The sequence below is a fragment of the Prionailurus bengalensis genome, chromosome A1 (assembly GCF_016509475.1).
Source record: "Prionailurus bengalensis isolate Pbe53 chromosome A1, Fcat_Pben_1.1_paternal_pri, whole genome shotgun sequence".
NCBI classification, from domain to species: Eukaryota; Metazoa; Chordata; class Mammalia; order Carnivora; family Felidae; genus Prionailurus; species Prionailurus bengalensis.
In genome coordinates this window covers 110271975-110295222 of record NC_057343.1, presented here as the reverse complement: position 1 = coordinate 110295222, position 23248 = coordinate 110271975, and the positions used below count along the sequence as shown (strand labels likewise).

Here is a 23248-nt window from a genome sequence, read left to right as displayed (position 1 = left end):
GCTAAGGCTGATGCCTCAATAGTGGTGGTGTTTGAAGAAGGAGCAGAGACAGGGTTGCCTGGATGGCTTAGTCGGTTAAGCATCAGACTTCAACTTTGGCTCAGGTCATGATCTCACAGTTCATGAGTTTGGGCCACCATTGGGCTCTGTGCTGACAGAGCAGAGCCTGCTTGGGTTTCTCTGTCTGCGTCTCTCTCTTCCTCTCTCCCCTGCTCCTGCTCTCCCTTTCAATCTCTATCAAAATAAATAAACATTAAAAAAAAAAAAAAGGGGCGCCTGGGTGGCTCAGTCGGTTAAGCGGCCGACTACGGCTCAGGTCATGATCTCGCGGTCCGTGATTTCGAGCCCCGCATCGGGCTCTGTGTTGACAGCTCAGAGCCTGGAGCCTGTTTCAGATTCTGTGTCTCCCTCTCTCTGACCCTCCCCCGTTCATGCTCTGTCTCTCTCTGTCTCAAAAATAAATAAACGTTAAAAAAAAAAAAAAAAGGAGCAGAGACAGGAGGGCACAATGAGAAGCCAGACTCAGGTGTCTGTTGTCTCCATTCCCTAGAAGATCCAAGCAGACAGAGTTCCTCAGTTTCCCAGTGCCACCAGAAAGTGGTAGCTTTGATCCTTGGTCTGAATTCTGGGTCCTTGCTATTGTCACCAGCAAAACTTATCATTCAAGGATGCCAGGATGGGGGACACAGTCCCTGCCCTCAGGCACTGGAGAACTGAAAGTGCTCAGCAAAGGGCCCCTTAGTCCCTTCTAGGAATGGAGCATTTCTTGGCAGAGCCAGTAGTCACAGGATAGAGTTTTGTGAAGTAGGGACAAGGAAGGCTGAGGTCTAGCAGGGAGGAAAGCACTGCTATTGGCAGTGAATTTAGAGCATCTCTGAAGTCCGGAGAACCCCAAAGGCAAAGACCTTGAGAACCAGACTCCAAGGCTGGAGTGACCTCTATCCAAGCCACAGGAGACGTGCTTACATGCAGCTCCTAACGGACCCACTGAAGGCAGCAGAAGCCAATACACAATGCACCCCCTGTGGTTCAGGTGGCTGGCCAGAGGGCCTAGATTAATGCGGGTAGTAGGAGAAATGGAGAAAAGGCGTGCAAAAATCGGAGATAAGAGCCTACTGTGGGAGTCAAAGAGCTGGACGAGTTTTGGAAATGGAGGATGTGGAGGGGGAGAATTGGTCCAGGAGTAACTTAGCATCTGAACTGCACACAGGAGAGGAACAGAGACACCAGCCCCCCGGGCCGATGTGTTTACTCAGCTAAGCTTGAAAGGAATTGTGGCCGTCTGGTGCCCTTGGGGCCCGCTCAGGGGTTCCCTACCGAGGGGGCTGTCGGGACCCCCAGGGACCCGAGCCCGCGCACCACTGGCGCTGAAGACACGCCCGCCGGCTCAGGCGGCGCTGGAGGTGGACGGGCGAGGGCCGCGGTCGCCCTTCCTCCTCCCCCTCTCCCGCTTCTCCGGCGGGGAGTAGGAGGCTTGTGTCCGGCGGGGGAACGAGTGTCCAACCCCCGGGCCCGGGGCTAAGGCCGGAGAGCGGACCCCACGGGGTGGGGGGCGGGGCGCGGGCGATCCCGGGGGCAGCGCCGCCACTCCGCGCTCCCGCCCCCGGTGGCCGGACGTGGCACCTCCCCCGCGGCGGCCGGAGCCTGGAGGTGGGGTCGGGAGCCGGAGCCCGGGGCTCTGATGTCACCGCGCGGCCGCCGGCGCCCAGGAGCGCGTCTCGGGCTGGAGTTCAGGTACGCTGCGGGGCCGACCGGCGGGATCCCCTTCCCAGCGGGGGCAGGACGCGCCCCGCGGCGGGGAGGGCTGGGGGGTGGGGCTGGGGCGCCGCGGAGCACCCGCGAGTCGTTAGTCTGGAGGTGTTCGCCCCGCGCCTAGTCTGGACTGCGCGGGTCGAGTCGGGCCCTGCGTGCGGGTACTTTTGGCTGAGCGGGCGGGGAGGACGCAGACACCGAGAGACTGAGGGTGCCGGGGGAGCGCGCCGTGTGGCCAGCGCACGCAGCGGGGTCTCTGTCCGCGACCCCCGGCTCCCGCCCTGCGGTCGCCGAGCCGCGGAACAATGCGGGCCCCCCTCGCCCAAGCTCCCGCAGTCTCCCGCATGGGTCTGAGCCCTCCTTCCCCAACGCTGCACTCCACAGGAAAGGCCCCGAAATGTGCCGGCCCGCGGCCATCGGCTCTCCCGGCATCCCCGGGGTCCCGCTATCGCGCCACACCGCGTGACTCTGCCGCCCCCTGCGGTCGCCAGGCTTGCGCCTCTCTCCCGCCTCGACTCTCCAGAGCTCGAAGCCCCAGGTATGTGGCCCGCCCACGACCGCGGCCTCCTCTCCCCGGGTGCAGCCAGCATCCCGCCTTTTCTGCGCGCGGCGCGGCCCAGAGCTCGAGTCTCTGGGGACTCCGTGTGGGCTAGAGCGACGGAAAGCGGAGGCTGCGCGGGCTGCACCATCCGGGAGGACCAGCCTGGAGAAAGGGCCCTCAGGGGATGGGAGAGCCCGCGGAACTTCCCCACATCTGGGGCGCTGGCATTCAAGACGCGTCCCTGGACCCAGAAGCTCACTGTGGCAGGGACACTGCGGGTGCAGGCAGTGTCCCCACAGTGAGCCTAGTTCTGAGGGAAGAACCATCCTAGAGGGGTGGCCTGGACAGCCTCTCCATAGAGAGGTCAAATGTGAGGTGGCCTTTGAGATAGTGTGCTTTAATTCCTGGTCATCGTTGATCATGTGAGGTTGTCTACCCTTCTGGTAACCTTACCTGTATTGGTGAGGTTTGAGGAGCCAGAAAGCTGTCTTCATCTATTTCCCTAACATCATCTCACTAAAAACCTGAGTTGGCCTGCTTGCCTGGTCCAACCTCTCTGCTGAGGTCTAGACATCCCAACTTCCCAGCTTCCCAAACTTGCCACAGAAACTATAAAGCCCACAGGCCCCAGACGGAATGAGCACTGGACCCCTGGCCAGTCCCCATCCCAGCTTCTTCCTTCCTGAGACTGTCACCTCTACCTCCCAGGCCTCCAGCTCTGAACACTGAAGTCATCTTGGTCTCCTTTTCCTCTCTTGCTCTTTCATTCAGAGGATGAGTATACGTGACCTCCACCTGCTGGACCCCCATCTGGCAGTTTTCTAGCAAGGATTCCATGCTGCCCACCCCCACCCCCACCCCAACCCCCCGGCTCTGGAGAGGCTTGGCAGAAGGCCTGAAGAGCTCCTTGAGCTCTAGGCTTTGGACTTCACTTCTATGTAGGTACTGGCTCTGCAGCCCCCGCCCACAGCTGACACTAATGCGGGTGCTAGGGCTCCAGGGGTGCGGCCACCCCCACCCACAGTGGCTGGCTGGACAGCAAGAGGCTCCTGCAGCCCATCAAGTGTGTAGACTCCTTGTTTTGTGTGTTGAGACCCCACAACACACTAAAGGAGCTGCATCCTCATAGCACAGCAGTGAGCATCCTGCATGGTTATCAGTCTCCTGGGGCCACCGTTAGAAAAGTATCCTCAAGACAAGTTAAGGGTAAAAAGCAAACATATGTGCACACAGTTTTATTTTCTTATCCATTCAAGCTGTTTTTATTTGGTGACCTCAGAATCCTCGGTGAACACAATAACTCACAAATAAGATAAAATTTTCAAGGCCTTTTTGGAGGAACCTTTTTTATATCTGAACAGTCACTTGCCTATAGATGCAGGAAGCCAACAGTGGACAGACATAGGTAGCATGAGTCAGAGGAAACAATACTCCCAAGCTGGAATCAGAATAGGAAGAGAGAGGGCTAGTGTCCAGGTGCCTAGGGTGGGTTTCCTAGAGGAGGTGACTGTCCTCACCAGAGCTGCTACTCAGAGTGGCTTCTGGTCTTCCTCAAGTCCAGAGAGTGGAAACACTCTGCAAAAGAGGCCCCCAAACCTGACCGTGAGGACCAACCTGCTGGGCTGGTCTTAGTGGGCATAAAGATGCCTCCAAGTCAGCAATCTCAAGATGCTCTGGTCCCAGGTCAGCTGACAGCCACTCCTGAGAACGTTGCAGGTACTGCCTCTGCCTTCTAGGAAACACTGTATCCTCACTCCTAACTGCCCCTACTGCCTGTGACCTGCACTCTGTAGCATCTGGGGCCTTGGGGAAGGGGGTGAAGGGTGACCATGAGTTCCAGTTTAGGCAGCTCAAATAAGTCTGCTTTTCAGTACCCGCTCCAGCTGCCAGTCACCCTCCTCTGCACCCCTTACCAAGCCAGCTCAGGCAAAGCAAGCCCTTCCCCTCCCCAAAGTCTCCAGAGCCCTTATGGAACCTCAGTTTCCCAAGACTCAATGCACTCCCACTCAATGCAACTCCTCCCCACTCTCTCTTCTTGGCCCTGGGGAGGTACTGATTTCTGGCCTCTCCTGCTGCACCTGTGCTTGCCTGCTCTTTTTGCTCCTGATGATGCATGAGAAACCTGGTCAGTGGCAGTTGCCTCATTCATTCTGTCCCCATTCACCAGAAAAGACAACTAGGGAGAGAAGAGTGGGCAGAAGCAAAGGACTCTCTTCCTTCTCCACCAAAGCCACCTTCCATGCACTCATTGCCAATCTACTCCTTTCCGTGCCATTCAACAACTATTTCTTTAACATCGACTTCATGCCAGGCACTGAGGGGACAGAGATGAGTAAGTGCAGAGCCTGTTCTCTGGAAGCTCAGGGGTTGGAATGGGAAGAGGGAATCAGAATTGCAAGTAAGCCAACAATTACATAGGGTGATGAGTGCTGTGTTGGGGGGAAGCTTAGGACACCGTAGGCGGTCCCAAAAGGTCTGGAGACCTTTAAGCTGGTCCCAGTAGGAGGAGTAGCAGGACAAAGTCTGGGGTGTGAGGCTCCAAAGCAGAGACCATATTATTCTGGAATCTGCCAGTATTTTGAGAGGAGGTGAGGGTGACTGTTTCCCACAGTGGAGTTTGGGCTTTGTTGGAGGACTCAGGCAGTTGGGGGGGGTGGTGGTGTGAGGGTAAACTGACTTTCAGCAGGGTTTGCTTCTAGGAAATTGATTCTGGCTGCAGTAAGCTTGGAGGCAGGCCCAAATTCCAGGCCGGGCTCTGCTTCTTACCAGCCGTGTGCCCCTGGGCAAATCATTTCCCCCTAAAACCCTCCATGTCCTCATCTGTAAAATGCAGATAGCAGTTATAAGGATCAAGATAAATATTTATATAAAGCACTGGGAACATAACTGACACAGAGGAGGAAGGGAGGCTGTGAAGCTGTCCCTACCACCTGACCTGGGTCTTCCCCCCCCCCCTCCTTTCTTGGCTCCCCTGTGATCTCAGAACGTTCTTGACCATTGTTTATCAGGGAAAGATCACATGGAGAAGCTAACAAAGCTGGCAGGAAGCAGCCTGGGTGGGACTGGGTTGGGGAGGGAAGGAATATGGGTACATTCTCAGCGCTCCAGGAGGTGCCAGGGTAAAGGTGGGCTACGGGCCAGGAGAACCCCAGGAGGGAATGGGCCAGTTGCCAATTCCTTCCCCTAAGCTAAGGGAGAATAGTTAAGGCCCTCAAATTCCGCTCCCAGGGGCTGGCCCCACCGCCTATGCCATCCCTGACCCGGGAAATGGCAGCACTAAAGATCCTGTGACCAAAGAGGGGATGTGTAAGCACCTGGCTGTCCCTGTTGGAGTGGCCAGCCTTTCCCGGCTCCTCCCCCACGGCGCCATCTGTGTTCCTCCAGGATCCACGGAGCTGGTCTAAGCACTCACCTGTGAGCCATGGAGGCCCTGGGGCCTGGGGGCGACCGCGCCTCCCCAGCCTCGTCCACTCGCAGCCTGGACCTGCGGCGGCTGTCCGCGCGCGCCGACTCGGCCTACAGCTCTTTCTCCGCGGCCTCCGGCGCTCCAGAGCCGCGCACGCCATCGCCTGGAACTGACCTCCTCCCTTATCTAGACTGGGACTACGTGCGCGTGGTGTGGGGTGGCCCAGCCTCCGCCGCGCCCGCCGCCGGCCTTCGGGCATCCCCGCAGCCCCGGCCCGCGGCCGCCGCGCGCAGTGGGCTGCGGCTCCCAGAGGTCCAGGGAACGTCGGGGCCGCTCAGCCGGCAGGCCACCCCGCTGCTGTTTGCTCTGGCGGCCGAGGCGGAGGCGGAGGCGCGGGCCGTCGAGCCGCCCAGCCCACCGGCCTCGCGGGCTGCCTACCGCCAGCGGCTGCAGGGCGCGCAACGGCGGGTGCTCCGGGAGACGTCCTTCCAGCGCAAGGAGCTCCGCATGAGCCTGCCCGCCCGCCTGCGGCCGGCTGCACCCGCGCGGCCCCCCGCGGCGCACCCGCGCTCCGCCTCGCTCAGCCATCCGGGCGGGGAAGTGGAGCCGGGGCGCTCTGGGGCTCCCGCGCGGGGACCAGTCGGCCGGGGGCGCCTAGCCACCCAGCAGCGGAAGTGGTGCTTCTCTGAGCCAGGGAAGCTGGATCGCGTGGGTCGAGGCGGTGGATCTGTGGGGGGATGTTCGAGTGACGCCTGCTCCAGCTCTGGCTTTGCCGGGCCCGAGCCCCAGGAGCGCAGGGTGCTGGCAGAGTTGGAAGATCACCAGATCAGATGGCTGCCTGAGACGCAGCCTCGAGGCACAGAGGATCCAGAACCGCGGTCCCTGAAGTTCGGTGACGCCCATAGGCCTTCCAGACGGAGTCGGAGCGCTTCAGGCGAAGTCTTGGCTCCCTGGGGAGGTTCAGGAGGGGTCACGCCCGTTGTTCAGGTGTGGAAGATAGGCTGCAGGCTTGGGGTAGGGGACATCTGGGAAAATGAAAACTTGAGCTACATTTCAAGCAACTGTTTGCCTTTCCAGGTTGCTCCCCAAGGAGCAGAAACCCCCAGACTGTTGTTTCAGACCAAACTTTCCAGGTGAGAGACATGGACCACCAGGGGACCAGAAGTTGGAGAGAAGCAGTTTTCATAGCTCTTGTCCAAGAAAAGAGAGGGCCCATCACCTACCCTCAGTTTGGGCCTTCTGATTTTGTCTTTTACAAACGACATCCCTTACTATTCCCCCCACCTCCTGCTGTGTCTTCTGGTGCAGCACCTAGAGCTTCCTTTCTGGTCACTGTAGTCAGTGTGGGGTCCCTTCCTCCAGGTTCCTGACTCAGAAGGAAGCTGCAGTGTTGTGTCCTGCCGAGTGCCTCCAGAGCAGTCCTGCAGACCGTGAACAGAGGGTCTCAGAGACATGCCTTGGGTCTGCCCGACTCCCTTCCCTTCCTGATGATGAGGTTTTCCTGGAAGACGTCCCCTTGGTCAGAATGAGATCACCTCCAGACACCCATGCGCCCACAGGAAACCCAACCAGGTGAGTTGCCTCTTGCTTCCAAGCTGAATGAGATACCTCTTTCCCACACATAACAACAAAATTCTAGAGGGCAATGGAACCTTCTCCAGCCTGGCAGCCTGGCTTGTGGGGATGGAGACAGGTGGTCCTTGGAGGCCAGTGCTTGTCTTTGGACAGAGTTTTTTCTTATTTTGTCTCTTCCACTTCCAGTGTCCATGTCTCTGACCAGCAGTATGAAACCGGCTTGGGCCAGGGGGTTGACCAAGCTGGAGTCCCCCCAGAGCACCCCCTCCATGAGCACCCAGAGACTGCAGGGGCAGATGACAGCTGGTGGAGGATAAATGGTTCTGTGCGCATTTCCAGGACTACATGCTGTAGCCCCCCTGGGACTGCAAATGGTGACATTCCAACCTTCAACCCCACTGGACTGCTGACCATTGACCCACTTGCAGCTACAGACCCCCTCAAACCTCTTCCAGTTGATGTCCTGGAACCTCCAGGCAACAGTACCCCAGGTGCTCCTGTCCGTACTGCCCTAGCTTGGGGCACTGGCCAGCCTGTTTCCAGGCCAACATGGCGCAGTCTGCGCCTTGAGGAGCTGGTTCAGGAGCTGGCCAGACTGGATCCCTCTATGAGTGACACACTCACTTCCTGTCCCAGTCCAGAGCCACCCCTGGGTCTGCTAGATGGGCTGATTCCTTTAGCTGAGGTCTGGGCTGCGATGAGGCCAGCCGGTGAGGAGGCTGGAAAGGACGCTGCTGGTACTCCTGAGCCAGGGTGAGTGTGGGGGGTACTAGGGACTAGGGGGGTTCTAAGTCCCTGCACTCTGGTGGGTGGCGGGGAGGATAACCCAGGGAGCTCTGGTTTTGTACCCAGGTGCTATCTATTTAACTCCAGCCAGCTCCGGCCAACTTCTCAGGAGATGAGGTCTGAAAACCATACCACCCACCCTGTGCCTGACCAACCCTGTGGTCAGGGTCTCCCTGATCCAAACAGCATCGAAGCCAAGAAAGTGAGTGTGGAGGGGGTGGTGGAGACTGGGTGGGGCAAGAGCCCAGAGTATGGGCTAAGAATTCAGAGTCTGGCCTCACCTTTAAGTACCCACGCCCTCCCTGCAGATGGAGCTAGCCAATCTCCTCCAAAAGATGCTGCGGGACCTTCAGGCAGAACAGGAGCGGCTGCACCGGGTGGCCCAGGATTGGGCCAGGCGCGGGGCTGCTCTGGAGGCCGTGGTGGGCCAGACCTGTGCACCCCGCGACCTAGAGCGGTTCAGCAGGTTCATGGCCGACCTAGAGCGCGTGCTTGGCCTGCTGCTGCTGCTGGGCAGTCGCCTGGCCCGCGTGCGCCGCGCCCTGGCCCGGGAGGGCGCAGACGGCGACCCAGACGAGCAGGTGACAGGGGTTCCGGCCGGGGGAGAGCGGGGTGGTGAGGGGCCTGCCGGCTTCTGGGACCATCCTGGGAACCACGGCGCCATCTCCCTGCTCACGGCGCGCTCTCCCTGCGACTGCAGGCCTCTCTGCTGCAGCGACTCGGTCTCCTGAAACGGCAGCAGGAAGACGCCAAGGAGCTGAAGGAGCACGTGGCGCGGCGCGAGCGGGCCCTGCGGGAGGTGCTGGTGAAGGCCCTGCCCGCGGAGGAGCTGCGCGCCTATCGCGCCTTGCTGGCGGGCAAGGCCGCCGTTCTGGCCCAGCAGCGCAGCCTAGACGAGCGGGTCCGGCTCCTTCAGGACCAACTGGACTCCGTCAGGAGCGACCTTGGCCGTCGTCCCCTGCCTCCCAGGATGACCTTGCCCCCAGAGACCCGTTCTCCAGATAAACCGTCTTTCCCTCTGCCCCTCATCTAATTACAGGCAGTGGGGGTGGGGAGCATTTCTCTGCGCCTCACCGACGTAACTGGGGGTGACGCTTGTTTACTCGGTGCTTTTCCCTTGGGGCGGGGAAGACCCTGACGGGTCTTCCCAGAATTCTTCTAAGTGTTTTCATGTGGTCTTACCCAAGTCTTGTGGATTATTTGGTAATTAATTTATGGATTTTTACAACTGCAGTATTTCCCCTTTTTGTGATGAGAGACTCAGTCCAGGCTGGTTGGAGGGAGAGGAGACAAATTAGAGGAGCATTTAAATTTAAGATGAAAAACGGTCTTTTTACTTGTCTTTTCTTTCTTTCTCTTAATAATAATTGATGTGAGAAATGTGTGTCACCTGGAGGGATCTTGTTTACAGACCATGGACACCAGCCTTGCCTGAGTAGAGCAAAAGAGGGATTTGTTGGAGGGCATCAGTCAGGTGTGGGAATCCCTAGGAAGACTATACAGGCTTGAAACCGGTCGTGACCAAGGGAATGCTGGGCCCTCAACTCAGTTGCCACCAGTAATCCTTCCCAGTTCTGGTGACTGCGTCACTACCACAAAAGCCTAGGCCTGATTGGCCGAATCCAGGTCTCTTTTGCTGGGTTTTACCTCAAGTTGAAGGTGAGGCATGAGGGCCCTGGAAACCTAGAATGTGGGGGCTGAGGACCTGGAGAGGCAGCTGAGCTTGTATGCTAGAGAGGCTGGGGTGGGGGTGCCTTGGGGTTGGGAGTGGGAGGAAGGTGCTGGTGTGGAACGAAACAGAGGACACATACTCCCCTCTATTTGCGCATCAGCCCTGTGTACACAGAATCAATGTTAAGTTCTCAAATATACATGTGAGAATGTGCTTTAGTATTTGCAGCTGCAAACGCCAGGGCTGAGAACATAGTTCATGCAAATGTTCGGTGTATTTTTGGAAGCTGGGCACACTAAAAGGCATGTGTATGTGTATTTAAAGCCAACTGACCCCAAAGTGAGAAATCTCTGCTTCTGGGCTTGTTTTCTGATGCATATTGTCACTAAGTGCAACTGGTTGGGAATTTTAAATGGTCGTATTCATAACAAAGCATTAGTTATAACAGTCGGGCTATTGAGCATAGAACAATGCTAACATTGTGCCTTTTTATAAAAAACATATGGGGCTCCTGCTGAGGCAGTTGTGGGTTCTAACATTATGCTTTGCTTCTCTCCTTTGAACACTGTGGGCAGGGCCTCCGCTCCAAAGTCCTCTGCCTAGCAGGGCAGGTCGCTTTGAAATAGTCTGGATGAAATCTACTTATTTCTGCCTCTTGGCCGGTAGAGTCCCCACTGCATTCTCCCATTGTGATACTCTTAGAAAAACACTTAACAGTCATCAGGCCAACGGAAATTGTGTACTTCAGACAAAGCACTTCCAGCCCGGGATGGGCTTGAGGAGCAGTGCCTGTCATTGTTCCGTTTAACTGCACTTTGGTTCTGTCTGGGGTTTTCCACGGAGAGTTATGAGGCTCCTGTGCTTGTCTTTACCAGATGGGGAGTACGGCCACACCTCCTGCACCCATCTTTCCGTTTTGCCTCTGTCTTCTTCTTTCTCCCTTTTATGCCCCTTCCACGCCGTTATTCCCTCAAGGTGCAAGAAGGTGCACTATACATGTTCAGCACTGGCACCACAGGCTAAGACTTTTAGCAGTGCTGTGTGAGCGGGCGCCAGAAGGCCGGTGAATTCGACCCGCCGGGGCGCTGCCAGCAGAGGGCACTGTTCTCCTTGTGATGAAAGCTACCTGTATTTCATAACGCCTCGTCTACAGCTAGGAGGGCTTCTGGGCTAACCACAGGGGCTTTGCCTTCCCTGCTGAGCAGTGCTCCTTAGGCCTGACGGCTGGATCTGAGCCTTTTTGCTTCTGTCGGAAAGGAATTCTGGCCAGCCACTGGGCCTTCGTTGGAAAGTTGTTGGTTAATGAGAAGTGGGGAGCAGGGAAGCCGGGAGTGTTGATATCGAGTTATCAGTATCAAAAAGAGCCTTACTTAGTCCCCCAGGGTGGAAAAGAGGGTTTCATGGGTCTCTTTTGGGGGTTCTGACTCTGTGTCTTTTTTTGTTTTTTTAACATTTATTTATTTTTGAGACAGAGAGAGACAGAGCATGAACAGGGGAGGGACAGAGAGAGAGGGAGACACAGAATCGGAAGCAGGCTCCAGGCTCTGAGCCATCAGCCCAGAGCCTGACGCGGGGCTCAAACTCACGGACCGGGAGATCGTGACCTGAGCTGAAGTCGGAGGCTTAACCGACTGAGCCACCCAGGCGCCCCTGCCTCTGTGTCTTTAAGCCGTCAGCACACGCACCTGCTCGCCCCCAGCCCCGCTGCCTGCGGCGGTGTCCCTGGTTTTTTGCAGAGGGGCATGCTTCGGCTGGCGTTGTTGCTAGGCAACAGCAGTCCCGCGGCCGCCTCCCCAGCTCCCCTAGCCCCGCCCCCGCTGCGCCTCCTAATGTGGATTTAATTAGTGTACTTTTTACCTTCAGACTGTGAATTGGAAACGGAATAGGGAAGCAGCGTTCCGCGGCGCCCCAAACCGGCGCGCAATCTGTCTGGAACAGACTGCTCTGCATACGGCGTACCTCCGGGAGCGGCTGCTGTAAACCTCAGGGATCCTCTCGGGAGCAAATCACCTTGCTGTTCATGCACATGTAAATCAGAAGCTTGTGAGGAGATTTAGGTCAAAGATGGTTGAGAATTGCAGAGAGAAGAGACGGAAGGGGAGTGTGGGGGCAGAGGGAGGAGGGGCCGGAGCCAGCAATTGCTGTAAAGCAATCCTCTCAACGCCCCCCACCCCGGTAGTGTTACCATCTCAGGCTGGCTACAGTTTAGACCATCACGGTAGGGGGTTTACCTGTTGTTGCAACTTAAATCAGCACCAACTGGGGGCGCCTGGGTGGCGCAGTCGGTTAAGCGTCCGACATCAGCCAGGTCACGATCTCGCGGTCCGTGAGTTCGAGCCCCGCGTCAGGCTCTGGGCTGATGGCTCAGAGCCTGGAGGCTGTTTCCGATTCTGTGTCTCCCTCTCTCTCTGCCCCTCCCCCATTCATGCTCTGTCTCTCTCTGTCCCAAAAATAAATAAACGTTAAAAAAATAATTAAATAAAATAAATCAGCACCAACTGTCCTCTAGGAAGACCCCCCCCCCCCACCAGGAGATATCTGGACAAATTCCAACCCTTCCCCCCCACCCCCGCACCTGCCCGACTGGTTTCTCCATCTCTTCCTTTTTTCCTCTTCCCTGTAGTAACACCTGAGGCCACCTCTGCTTCACAGGCTCAAGTCCAGAGATGTGGTAGTTCTGGAAGGGTAAGGCCAGGACAGAGGTTCAAGGCAAAAAGCTATCTGGAGAACCATAAAGAGTCTATTTATGAAACCATTTTAAAAGGTCAAATAATTTCTTCCAGGAAAAAGTGAAAAAAAAAAAGGGGGAGGGGGCGGAGAATATGGGTCCTGGGTGGTCCCAGCTTTATAATTGTGTTGAGAAGTGCTTTCAGTACAGCTGGCTGAATGACATCTGGTTAGGTCTGGAAGGCGGGTTAGGGATGCTAGAGGAATGTGTATTAAGAAAGACATTGTGGTGTCTATTTTTAACTAAAGTGATATCATACAGAACATGAGATAATCTCCTTTTGGTGGGAATATTTTTCCCTGCAGCTGCCATTGTTACTTATGTATACAGATACTAACATGGTAAAAGAGTGCTGATCGTGTAAAGCAAAGCCACAAATCAGAGCTATTTGGTTTTGGAATGCAGCCAGATACCCCTATGGGACCAACTGGGCACCCCGGTGATATTTCAGGATGGTGTTGCAGTTCCCAAGGAGCTATACCTACTTCTTTCCTATGCCCCACCCTCCTCACAGCCTGTAGGATAGGTACGGCCAGTCTTATGTCCCATGAAGGAGGGAGACAGAGTTTGGAGAATTAGGTGATTTGCCTAAGGTCACTAGATGAGTAAGGGCTGAGATAAGACCACCTCGCTTTTCTGCACCAGGACACTGTCATGGAAAAGAGCACCAGAAGGCCATCCCTTTCTGACAGTCACTAGCTGTGAAGCCTGGACAAGATACTTACAATTTGTTGTGGTGTCAGTTTCCTTGCTTTAAAATCAAGATACTAACAGAACATACTTTATAAGGTTGAGGTTAATACTTGTGCAGTGGTTAGAAGCATGCTGGTGCTTAATAAATGCAGGCCATATGTATATCACCACATATACCCTGGTCTTCATTAGATAAGTGAGACACGTTTAAGAACAACCCCCAGCCTCCCTGAAAGGAAGTGTAAACCTTTATTTAAAAGCTTGCTCTGGGTGACTCATACACATCTATATCAATGATCAACTTCTCCTGCATTAAAAAGAGTGATTCTTTTCCCTGTGATGATTCTAGCCAGCTAAATTGTCTTAACTTATAAGCAACATTTATTTATTTATTTATTTATTTATTTATTTATTTATTTATTTATTTATTTAATGTCATTTGTTGGCAATACCCCTCACAGGTATACCTCCTGCTAGGCAATATATGTTACTTGAAAACTTTCCATATGCATATCAAAGTGTAATTTCCTACTGATTTACTCTATAGTTTTAGAAAGTCTTGACCTGTAAGGAAAACACAGTGGTTTTTAACCTAAGTTTTAGGCTTATTGATCCTGAACTCCTGCCAAATGTTTTACTTCACTTGAAAGGCTTGCAGCATGCCCTTCTGAAACACAAAGATTCTTCTGGCAGCTTAAGTAACCCTCCTCTGATTTGAGTGTGCAATAAACATTAGTTCCTATTATTACTACTTTGCTGGTTTAGATTTTGTCTTTCTCCAGGCAGGTCATACCTGTGTTTGTGACCTTTGTTATACTTTTTCAGTCAAGCCTCTCTTTTACCATGGAAAATCTCTAATATTTTATTCCATCTTCTACACCTTCAGCAACTGAGATTGCTATAATTATTGCCTCCCACAATTTTTCTGCAGAGGCAGATTTAATTTGCATTTTTAAATAATTTATGCCGTTTAGCTAGAGTTCCAGGCAAGGAAGGTAGAAAGGGTCAGATTAGAGCCTACATTCATCTATTTTTTTTTTTTTTTTTTTTTGTAACTGTGTGTGGCTGATGCCTTTATTTTGCAGATCAATTCAAACTCTTTCAATAATAGAATGCCAGGAAGAGAATGAAGAGAAACTGAAGAAATTTAGATTAGAAGACAGAAAAATACAGTAGCAAGAGCTGTAGAATGTTGAAGGGGAGTGCATTATCACACAAGCAGGAACAAAATGAGAGACTTGTTTATTTCATTGCTTAAATCAAAACATTCCATTAAGGATTGCCTTAAATAATGTCAGATGCCTCACTGATATATATGGAAGGGAGGAGCCGCACTCTCCTCTGCCACAAGAACTATTTGATAGAAGTAATGACATGCAGACACAGTTCGCAAAAGCAGAGCATTACCACAATAAGATATACAAAAAGACTGGTTGAACAAATAGATTCCCCATCTTTCAAAGACAAAAAGAGCCACTATAGTTACAATGTGTTGAGCCTGGGACCTCTTGGTGATATCTACAAACCTTCGCAATTATAGATGTGAGCAAATGTCTGGGGAAGTTAGGCCATTCCTCTAAGTTCACTGAGCAAAGAAATTCTGCATTTGCTATTTTGGAATAAGTTGTTTGCTTTCAGATGGCTTTTATGATTATTTATTTTTGACAGAGAGAGAGAGACAGAGCATGAGTAGGAGAGGGGCAGAGAGAGAGGGAGACACAGAATCCCAAGCAGGCTCCAGGCTCTGAGCTGTCAGCACAGAGTCCGACGCGGGGCTCGACCCGGGCTGAAGTCAGACGCTCAACCTACTGAGCCACTCAGGCGCCCGCTTTCAGATGGCTTTTAAAGATGGATATAACATACTTTTTGTTTTTATAGAATTTTCACATAAAATAGTAGCTCTTTAAGTGTACCCACTATTATTTAACCAGTTATTTTTCTGGTGTAATGCTATGACATTTTTTTCTTTGAATATTTACGTACTGCATCGAAAGGCTCAGCCAGATTTGAAAAACCAGATTCAGGAACATGGCACAATGGTGCATTCACAAATAAATCACACTTAAAAAATTAAATATTCATGCCAAATCAAAAAAAATCACCCACCAGTGCCAAAGACATTTTGTATTTCATCATAAAGACAACCACAAATTAAAAGTATTTGCCAAAATGCCTCTTTCTCTCAGTTAAATCATTCTTTCTCCCAAGATGCACTTGCTTCCTAATATTTAGCATTCACAGCACAACTGAAATTAATTACATTCACAATGGTCACATTCTGTCTCCAAGACTCTCTAGAATCTTGAACGCCTAAAATGAGGTAGGTAAAGGTTTAAGGGTTTTGTTGGTTGGGACTAATTTCCTTTAGATCTTGATCATCTGTTTTTTAAATAGAACTCCAAAATATTTAGCAAAAGATTGAAAATGAGCATTTTGCCTAAAAATGGAAAAATATAATTTCAAAAGGCTATTATGAAAATTGTTTTACCTCATTTCAATTTAAAAATAGGATAAAAGCATCAGATTACAAAACCACTCTGTATCTTAAAGCTCACAAACTATCCAACACCACACAACATTTAGAAACCCTTGCTCTAGTTCTGGCTTGGGAGTGTGTAGATGCAGAGGTCCGGGTAACTCATGCAGGGGCCCTTAACTTCTGATCCTAAATTTCAAGTTTCCCAAGTTCAAGCCTGATTTCTGGAATTTGTTATAGGTGGCGCTCTCTCAGATCTTGATTCCCATCTTCGCAGACAGATCAAGCTTCCCGCAGAAGCTAGAGGCGTAGGCCCACCTGGGTAAAACAGGCTGCAGTGGAGAAAGCTGGAAATAGGATGTAGCCACAGGTGTTGAGCCCTTGTTCTGGGCAGGCTTGGACTGAGGGGCAGGCTGGGTTACATCAACCAAGCTGAGCCTCAGGGACCGTCAGGTTGTGGGAGGCAGGCTGGGCACTAGCCCAGCGAAGGGCCCCGGAGTAGGTCGACGAGAGATTTCTGAAAAAGCCGGTAGGCCACTGCGGGTCTTAGTCTTTTTACGTGGAGCCATGGGCGAGGCACCCAAGAACTTGCTCAAGGAGCCTGACTTCCTCAAGCCCCGAGCCAGGTCTTGGAGCATCAGGTCGTCGGCCAGGACACCCAGAAACGCGCTGGTGGTGGAACTGAGGATGGTGGCAGCCACTTGCACCGGGCGCCGGGTCGCAAGCGTGCCACCACTAGCTCCGGTAGCATCGAGCTCGCTAGAGCTTCGAAGGCTTGGGTCGCCGAGCAGGCGGCGGAGCGCGTAGGAGGCGCCGGGCGGGAGGTATTGGTAGGCGCGCCGCCCGCTATGGTCACGCACATGCACCTGCGCACCCAGGCGCACCACCAGCAGCACGGCGGCATCCTCGTGGCCGTGCAGAGCGGCCAGGTGCAGTGGCGTGTAGCCGCCGTGTGAGCGCGCGTTCACGTCGACAGGCGCGCCCCCGCGCCGCGCGACCTCCACCAGCTGCAGCGCCATCTCCCGGTCTCCGCTCTTGGCGGCCCAATGCAAGGCCGTGAAACCAGATATGAAGTCGCGCTTGGCCGCCAGGCCGCGGTCGCGCAGCAGCAGCCCGTGCAGCTGGTGGGTCCAGCAGCCCGCGGCCGCCCGCACTAGCCACTCGTGCTCGGTCGGCTCCAGAGGCACGGCGGACGGCGGCGGCGCGGCGGGCACTTCCTCGGTGTCTGGGCTCAGCAGGCGCGGGCCGGCGCGCGACAGGCGCCTCAGGTGTGGGGAACGGCCCGGGCCCAGGCTGAGGCCCAGGCCAGACTCTTCCACCGAGAGCCGCCGCAGCAGCAGTGGGGAGCTCCGGGGGCTCGGTTCTTCCGACAGCTGCCGGCGCAGGCCCTGTTCCTCGGCCCGGATCCGGAGGGCGGAGGGGGCCGGAACGCAGCGCACCGGCAGCATGCAGGGCTTTGGCGGCGGCGCGTGCCCAGGGAGTGGTAGGGCTTCTTTCGTGGCTCCATGCCCAGGTTCTTGGTCCGGCGACTCCGCTTGGGACAAGACCTCCTCCGACGGTGACCTAGACGGCGGGGCCACGTCTGCAGAGAGTCCCTCATAGGGCAGGGCTAGCTCAAAGGCTGGAATCTGGGAGTCGGAGGGTCCCCCTGACTGCTGGGCCAGACCTAACAACAGCTCCCCGTTCGGCTGAGTGGGCTCAGAGGCCGGATCCCCGGGGGTGTCCTGTGGCTCTAATGGCTGGGCCGGGTCCTCAAGTGGTTCCACCAACTGCTGCTCTGCAGGCAGGGATGGAACCCCCGAGCCGGGGGTTTCCCCCTGTGAGACGGAAGTGATGTTCGACGGAGGGTCTGGTATCGCGGGGGTGCCGGGGACGCACGAGGCCAGGGGCTCTGGTCCCTCCCGGGGCCTAGGTTTCTTCCTCAGCACCACGAACTTGACGCCGTCAAACTCCCTCACCACAGCCACGTCGTTGACAAATTGCTTGAAGCGGTCCCTGCGGGCGGCACGGCCGCGCGGGTCGCCGGCATCCAGGAGCGGCTTAAAGCGGCTCACCAGATCCGAGTTGCGCACCTTGCCGCCGTGTTCCTGCAGGAAGCCCAGCACGGCCGCCTGGCTCACTCCGGCGGCCGCGGCGGCGGCCGCGGCGGCTAGCGCCATGGTCAGTCCCGTCCCGCGGGAGAGCGGAGGCCACCCCCTGCCACCCGCCCTCGGCTCCCGGCTGCCGGGGCAGGTGGACGTCGCCGCGCCCGCTGGGACTAGCCGGAGCAGAGGTTCCGGGAGTCACGTCCTCCTCCGCCACGCTCACCTGTTTTCACTGAGGCGGGACGGGCGTGACCATGAAGCTGGACCCCGGTCACGCCCGCGCCGCGGGGCCCGGGTGTCTCCTGGAGAAAGGTGCGGGGGGCCGCGGCGCGCGCCCACCGCCTCCGCTGCGCCAGGCCCCCAGTCTTCGGGGTAGGTTTCTGCCTTTGTATTCTGTCCAATGGGCGCCAGGCTCCATCGCCCGTGCTCGGTGCTCGCCTTACAGGTGACGGTTGCCACCAGGGCCGCGGAGGGAGTGGGGGAGCGGAAATTATCCACTGCACCCCTCCCGAGCCGGGAATTAAAGGCGCAGTGCCATGGTTCAGCTGGCTCCCGGTTGCTAGGTGGGCGTGTTTCCCAGGGATGCCGTGGTCGACCGGAGAGGGAAGGATTTTTATTTCCATAAGGAATAGTTAACCACCACAAAATATCAGGAGATTACTTAAAAGCAATATTTTATTTAAAGACCATCGGTATCTTTCCAATTGTCGATTCCTCTGCGTTTCACGGAGGAAAACGGCTTCTTGCAATCTGCAGCAAAGACAATTCATTGTGCATGGCCATGTATGTTAGCCGAGGTTTAGAAGAGACGTTTTAATTTTTTTTTTTTTTTAGTGTTTATTTATTTTTGAGACAGAGAGAGACAGAGTGCGAGCAGGGGAGGGGCAGAGAGAGAGGGAGGCACAGAACCTGAAGCAGCTCCAGGTTCTGAGCTGTCAGCACAGAGCCCGACCCAGGGCTCTAACTCACGAACCGCGACATCATGACCTGAGCAGAAGTCGGAAGCTTAACCAACTGAGCCACCCAGGCGCCCCTAGAAGAGACGTTTTAAAAAGCAGTAGTTTCATGATAAAATAGTACATTTTCACATGGAATTTTGAGAATAAAACCACAAAAGACACAATGAAGAAGAAACATCACTTGAAATCACCATTAAAGTTTTGAAAGAATTGTTCTTCTCCACCATACACATGAGTATGCTGTGCTTTAAAACAAAGAAACAAAATTATAATTGTGCTGTATTTAAAATTTTTCTTTAATACGTAAATATATATTGAGCACCTAGTTTGTGCCAGTACCTTTTCAGGCTGTAATACATCAGTTAGCAAGACAGATAAAACCCCCTAACCTAGTAGAGCTCATGGGTTGGGGGAGGTGGGGGACAGAAGTAATATGGTGCATTCGAAAATTGTATAATATGCTAGATGAATACTATGGAGAAAATAAAGCAGAGTAAAACAGAGGAGGGGCAGACTGCCATTTTGCACCCTGTGTTCAGGGTAGGACTCTTTTGAAGGTCCCATTATACAAAGACTTGAAGAGATCAGGTAGTTATGTAGCTAGGTAGAAGAAGCTTTTCAGCTGAGTAAGCCACCAGGGCAAAAAAAATAGGATCAGCTTAATTTTCAAACACCATACTACAAGTAGATACCCAGAGGTGCCACTCAGTAGTAGTTAGCGAGAATAAGACAGGAGTCAAAATGCCACACTTGAGGCATAGCTCTCTACCTTGGAACTTGCTTGACCTCTCTGCACTTCAGTTTTCTTATCTGTAAAGTGGGGATGATAATAATGCTTACCTCATCACGTCGTTGTGAGGATTAAGTGAGAAAATAAACACAAAATACTTAAAACAATACTTGGCCCACAGTGAACATTCAAATTGTTATTAGTTGTATAGCAACTATTATACTATTATCACTGACTAAAACAAAAACGAGAACAGTGAAATATGAAAGACCATCTTTTCCCCAATCCCATTTCCCAGGGTGATTTCTATCTTTAGTCCTATTTCCACAATGCTTAGTATTTAATCTTTTTTCTCCCATTTCATAGTGTGAACATTTTCCTCAATGACAATATCTGTTCTTTAAAAATATATGGTTTTTGAGCCCATGTGGCTCAGTCAATTAAACATCTGACTTTGGCTCAGGTCATGGTTTCATAGTTCGTTGGTTCGAGCCCCGCGTCCAGCTCTACACTGACAGCTCAGAGCCTGGAGCCTGCTTTGGATTCTGTGTGTTTCTCTCTCCCTGCCTCTCCCCCGCTTATGCGCGCGCGCTCTCTCTCTCTCTCTCTCTCTCAAAAATAAATAGGTAAACTTTTTAAAAAACATAAAAATGTATGATTTTTAAACTAAAAAAATTTAATAACTTTTAAAAAAAGATTTTTTTTTTTTTTGAGAGAGGGAGAGTGCAAGTGGGGAAGGGGCAGAGAGAGAAGGGAACAAAAAATCCACAGGGGGCTTTGAGCTGACAGCAGACCGCCTGATGCGGGGCTCGAACTCACAAACCATGAGATCATGACCTGAGCCAAAGTTGGATGCTCAACTAACTGAGCCACCCAGATGCCCCTTTAATAAAATTTTTAATGTTTATTTTTGAGAGAGAGAGAGAGCAAGCAGGAGAGGGGCAGAGACAAAGGAGAACAGAGGAAACGAAGCAGGATCTGTGTCAACAGTAGCAAGACAAATGTTGGGCTCGAATTCACAAACTGTGAGATCATGATCTGAGCTGAAGTTGGACGCTTAACCGACTGAGCCACCCAGACGCCTCTAAAAATGCATTTTTATTATGGCATCAAATAAATGTAGTAGTATTACACTTTGTTTTCTTATAGTTGGCAGTCTGTATTATTTCCAGTTTTTAATTCTTATGAATGGTGGTGCTCATATACAAAACTTTGTGCACATTTCTGATTAATTCCTTAGGATAGAATCCTACAAGTCTAATCACTAGGTCAAAGGGAATTATTTTCTTTTTCTTTTTTATTTTAAAAAAAAAATTTTTTTTAATGTTTTTATTTACTTTTGAGACAGGGAGAGACAGAGCATGAGCAGGGGAGGGGCAGAGAGAGAGGGAGACACAGAATCCCAAGCAGGCTCCAGGCTCTGAGCTGTCAGCACAGAGCCCGATGAGGGGCTCGAACTCACAGACTGTGAGATCATGACCTGAGCTGAAGTCAGACGCCTAACCGACGGTGCCACCCAGGCGCCCCAAAGGGAATTATTTTCAAAACTCTTGAAACTTAATGCTAAACTGTTTTCCAGAAAAGTTACAGCCCCATGAAAGTACCTTGCCTTTTCCTCAATGGTGCTGAGTAGGATCTTTTAACTTGTCATTTTCGAAGGTGAAAAGTTGTATCTCACTCTAGTTCCTATTTATTTTATTACTAATGACGTTAAACTTTTCCCATCTTATTTATTGGCTATTTGAATTTGTTCTTTTGTGAATTGCCTTTCTCCCCTTTCCCCATTCATTTTTCTTGTTGATATGTAGTTATTAACCTTTTATTATATATGTTGTCAATATTTTCCAAGTTTGTCATTTGCCTTTTCATTTTGTTTATTGATGACAACCATTTATAAATTGTAGATATTGTATCCTTTTAGCTTAAGAATGTTAGTGCAAAATCAGAAGGTACATCTCCCGGAAAGCCTGTGTGGCTCAGTCGATTAAGTGTCTGACTTTGGCTCAGGCCATGATCTCACAGTTCGTGATTTTGAGTCCCGCATCGGTCTCTGTGCTGACAGCTCAGGGCCTAGAGCCTGCTTTGGATTCTGTGTCTCCCTCTCTCTCTGTCCCTCCATGCTCATGCTCTGTATCTCTCAAAAATAAATAAACATTAAAAAAAAAAAAAGAAGGTACATCTCCCATTTAAAGGATAACTTTTAGGGGCATCTGGGTGGCTCAATGGGTTGGGTATCAGACTCGATTTCTGCTAAGGTCATGATCCCAGGGTCGTGGGATTGAGCCCTGAATCAGCCTCCGCACTGAGTGTGGAACCTGCGTGATTCTCTCCCTCCCTCTGCCCCTCTCCCTACCCCACACCCCCTCCGCTTTGTCTCTCTCTCTCTCTCTCTCTCTCTCTCTCTCTCTCAAATAAAAATAAACAAATAAATAAAATAAAGGAGAACTTTTGAGGCCAATTTATTTAGTAATATTAAACAGTCTACATCAGAATCATAACAATGCCTTTCAAAGAAGTTCTTGCATTTTAAATATACAATGAGAACAGCAATCAGCTATCATTTATCTAAATAGTTATCTTTAAACTCAGCTTTTCTTTAAAGTCAGCTGAAATCCCACCCCTGTAAAGTCTTCTGCAACTGCTGCAGGTGCAGCTAGCCAGATACTCAGGGGAGAAGGCACTACCTGCCTTTGGGGAGCTCACTGCTTAGTGGACTAGAGAAAAACACAATTATGTTACCTATCCAAATGAAATCAATGCTCAATGGGCTTACCAGCGGGCAGATTCTAAAAGGCATCTGAGGTCTTCAAGAAGCAGGCTATATGAACAATACAGGCAAGGGCTTGCAGGTTAGATGGGGAAGACAGAATTAAGGGTAAATAGTCTAGTGTGTTTTCCATTTGGGTGTGTGTCAGAGAGACAGAAGATAATGTTGGAAAAATAATCTGGGGTCATGGATAGAGGCTCTTAAATTCTAGTTTGGACTTTACCCTGTTTGCAGTAGAATACCGTGGAAAGCTTGCTTGCTTTCTTTTTAAAAAGTAGCTTCGATTCTCTTCTTTTTCTTTTTTCTTTTTTGGTTCTCTGAAAACATTGGGTTTATTTATTTATTTTTTATTATTTTTAAAGCTTTTATTTTAATTCCAGTTAGTTAACATAGAGTGTTGTTTTAGTTTCAGGTATACAATATAGTGATTCAACACTTCTGTACATCATGACAAGTGCCCTCCTTAATCCCCCTCACCTTTTTCACCCATCCCCCAACCCACCTTCCCTGTGGTAACCATCAGTTTGTTCTCTATAAGCTTTAGTTATTTTCTGATCATAAAATTGATGATTATGTTTTCCCAATTCTCAATAATTTCCAAAATATAAGAGGAATGGATCACATGTTAGAGAATCATTCTTAACTTTTGTTTATTCTGCAAAGTTTTCTGTATACGTCCATAGGTATAAACACAGCCAAATATATGTTCTATACAGATGGAATTAGACCACATGTTGTTTCATGACCTATGCTTCTTTACAGCCTGCTATGACCAATGCCAGTACAGCGAATGGATGGTGCCACTGGGGTGGTGGCAGGTCCCTGGGAGAGATGGTAAGGGACACTGAGCTGGGTGGGGGGTGGGCAGAAAGACAGAGATGGATGCCAAAGCTATTTCAGAAGCAGAATTGGCATTATACTCTCTGTTTTCATTCTTAGTCATATTCCCTTTGTTGTGATTTTCATTTCCATAGCTGCTTTTCACATCTTCTAAGCTTTTTCAGGACAGACTGCTGGGTGCCTTGGAGAAATCATTCTGTGATCTCATAGGAAGTGGAGCCTCAATCAACTTGGAATTT

General features: G+C 51.9%; 2 protein-coding genes across 8 annotated transcripts; one reads left to right on the top strand and one right to left on the bottom strand.

Moving 5' to 3' along the window:
• The first annotated feature begins 1400 nt into the window (after nt 1–1400).
• SHROOM1 (shroom family member 1) lies at nt 1401–10079 on the top strand. Of its 7 annotated transcripts, none has more exons than XM_043587646.1 (9): nt 1404–1734; nt 2137–2290; nt 5678–6686; nt 6777–6832; nt 7062–7271; nt 7461–8027; nt 8148–8262; nt 8369–8641; nt 8761–10079. In XM_043587646.1, the coding sequence occupies exons 3-9, from the start codon at nt 5715–5717 to the stop codon at nt 9091–9093; spliced, it is 2526 nt and encodes an 841-aa protein (XP_043443581.1). In that variant the 5' UTR covers nt 1404–1734; nt 2137–2290; nt 5678–5714; the 3' UTR covers nt 9094–10079. The 7 variants fall into 7 exon arrangements, with proteins under 7 accessions (XP_043443553.1, XP_043443535.1, XP_043443545.1 ...); XM_043587628.1 differs by having other exon boundaries at nt 1405–1734; nt 8127–8262; XM_043587618.1 differs by having other exon boundaries at nt 1401–1734; nt 5678–6832.
• A 4297-nt stretch (nt 10080–14376) lies between these two features.
• On the bottom strand, nt 14377–18209 carry SOWAHA (sosondowah ankyrin repeat domain family member A). The gene has a single exon (XM_043587584.1). The coding sequence runs from the start codon at nt 17786–17788 to the stop codon at nt 16079–16081; it is 1710 nt and encodes a 569-aa protein (XP_043443519.1). The 5' UTR covers nt 17789–18209; the 3' UTR covers nt 14377–16078.
• Nucleotides 18210–23248: the final 5039 nt, after the last annotated feature.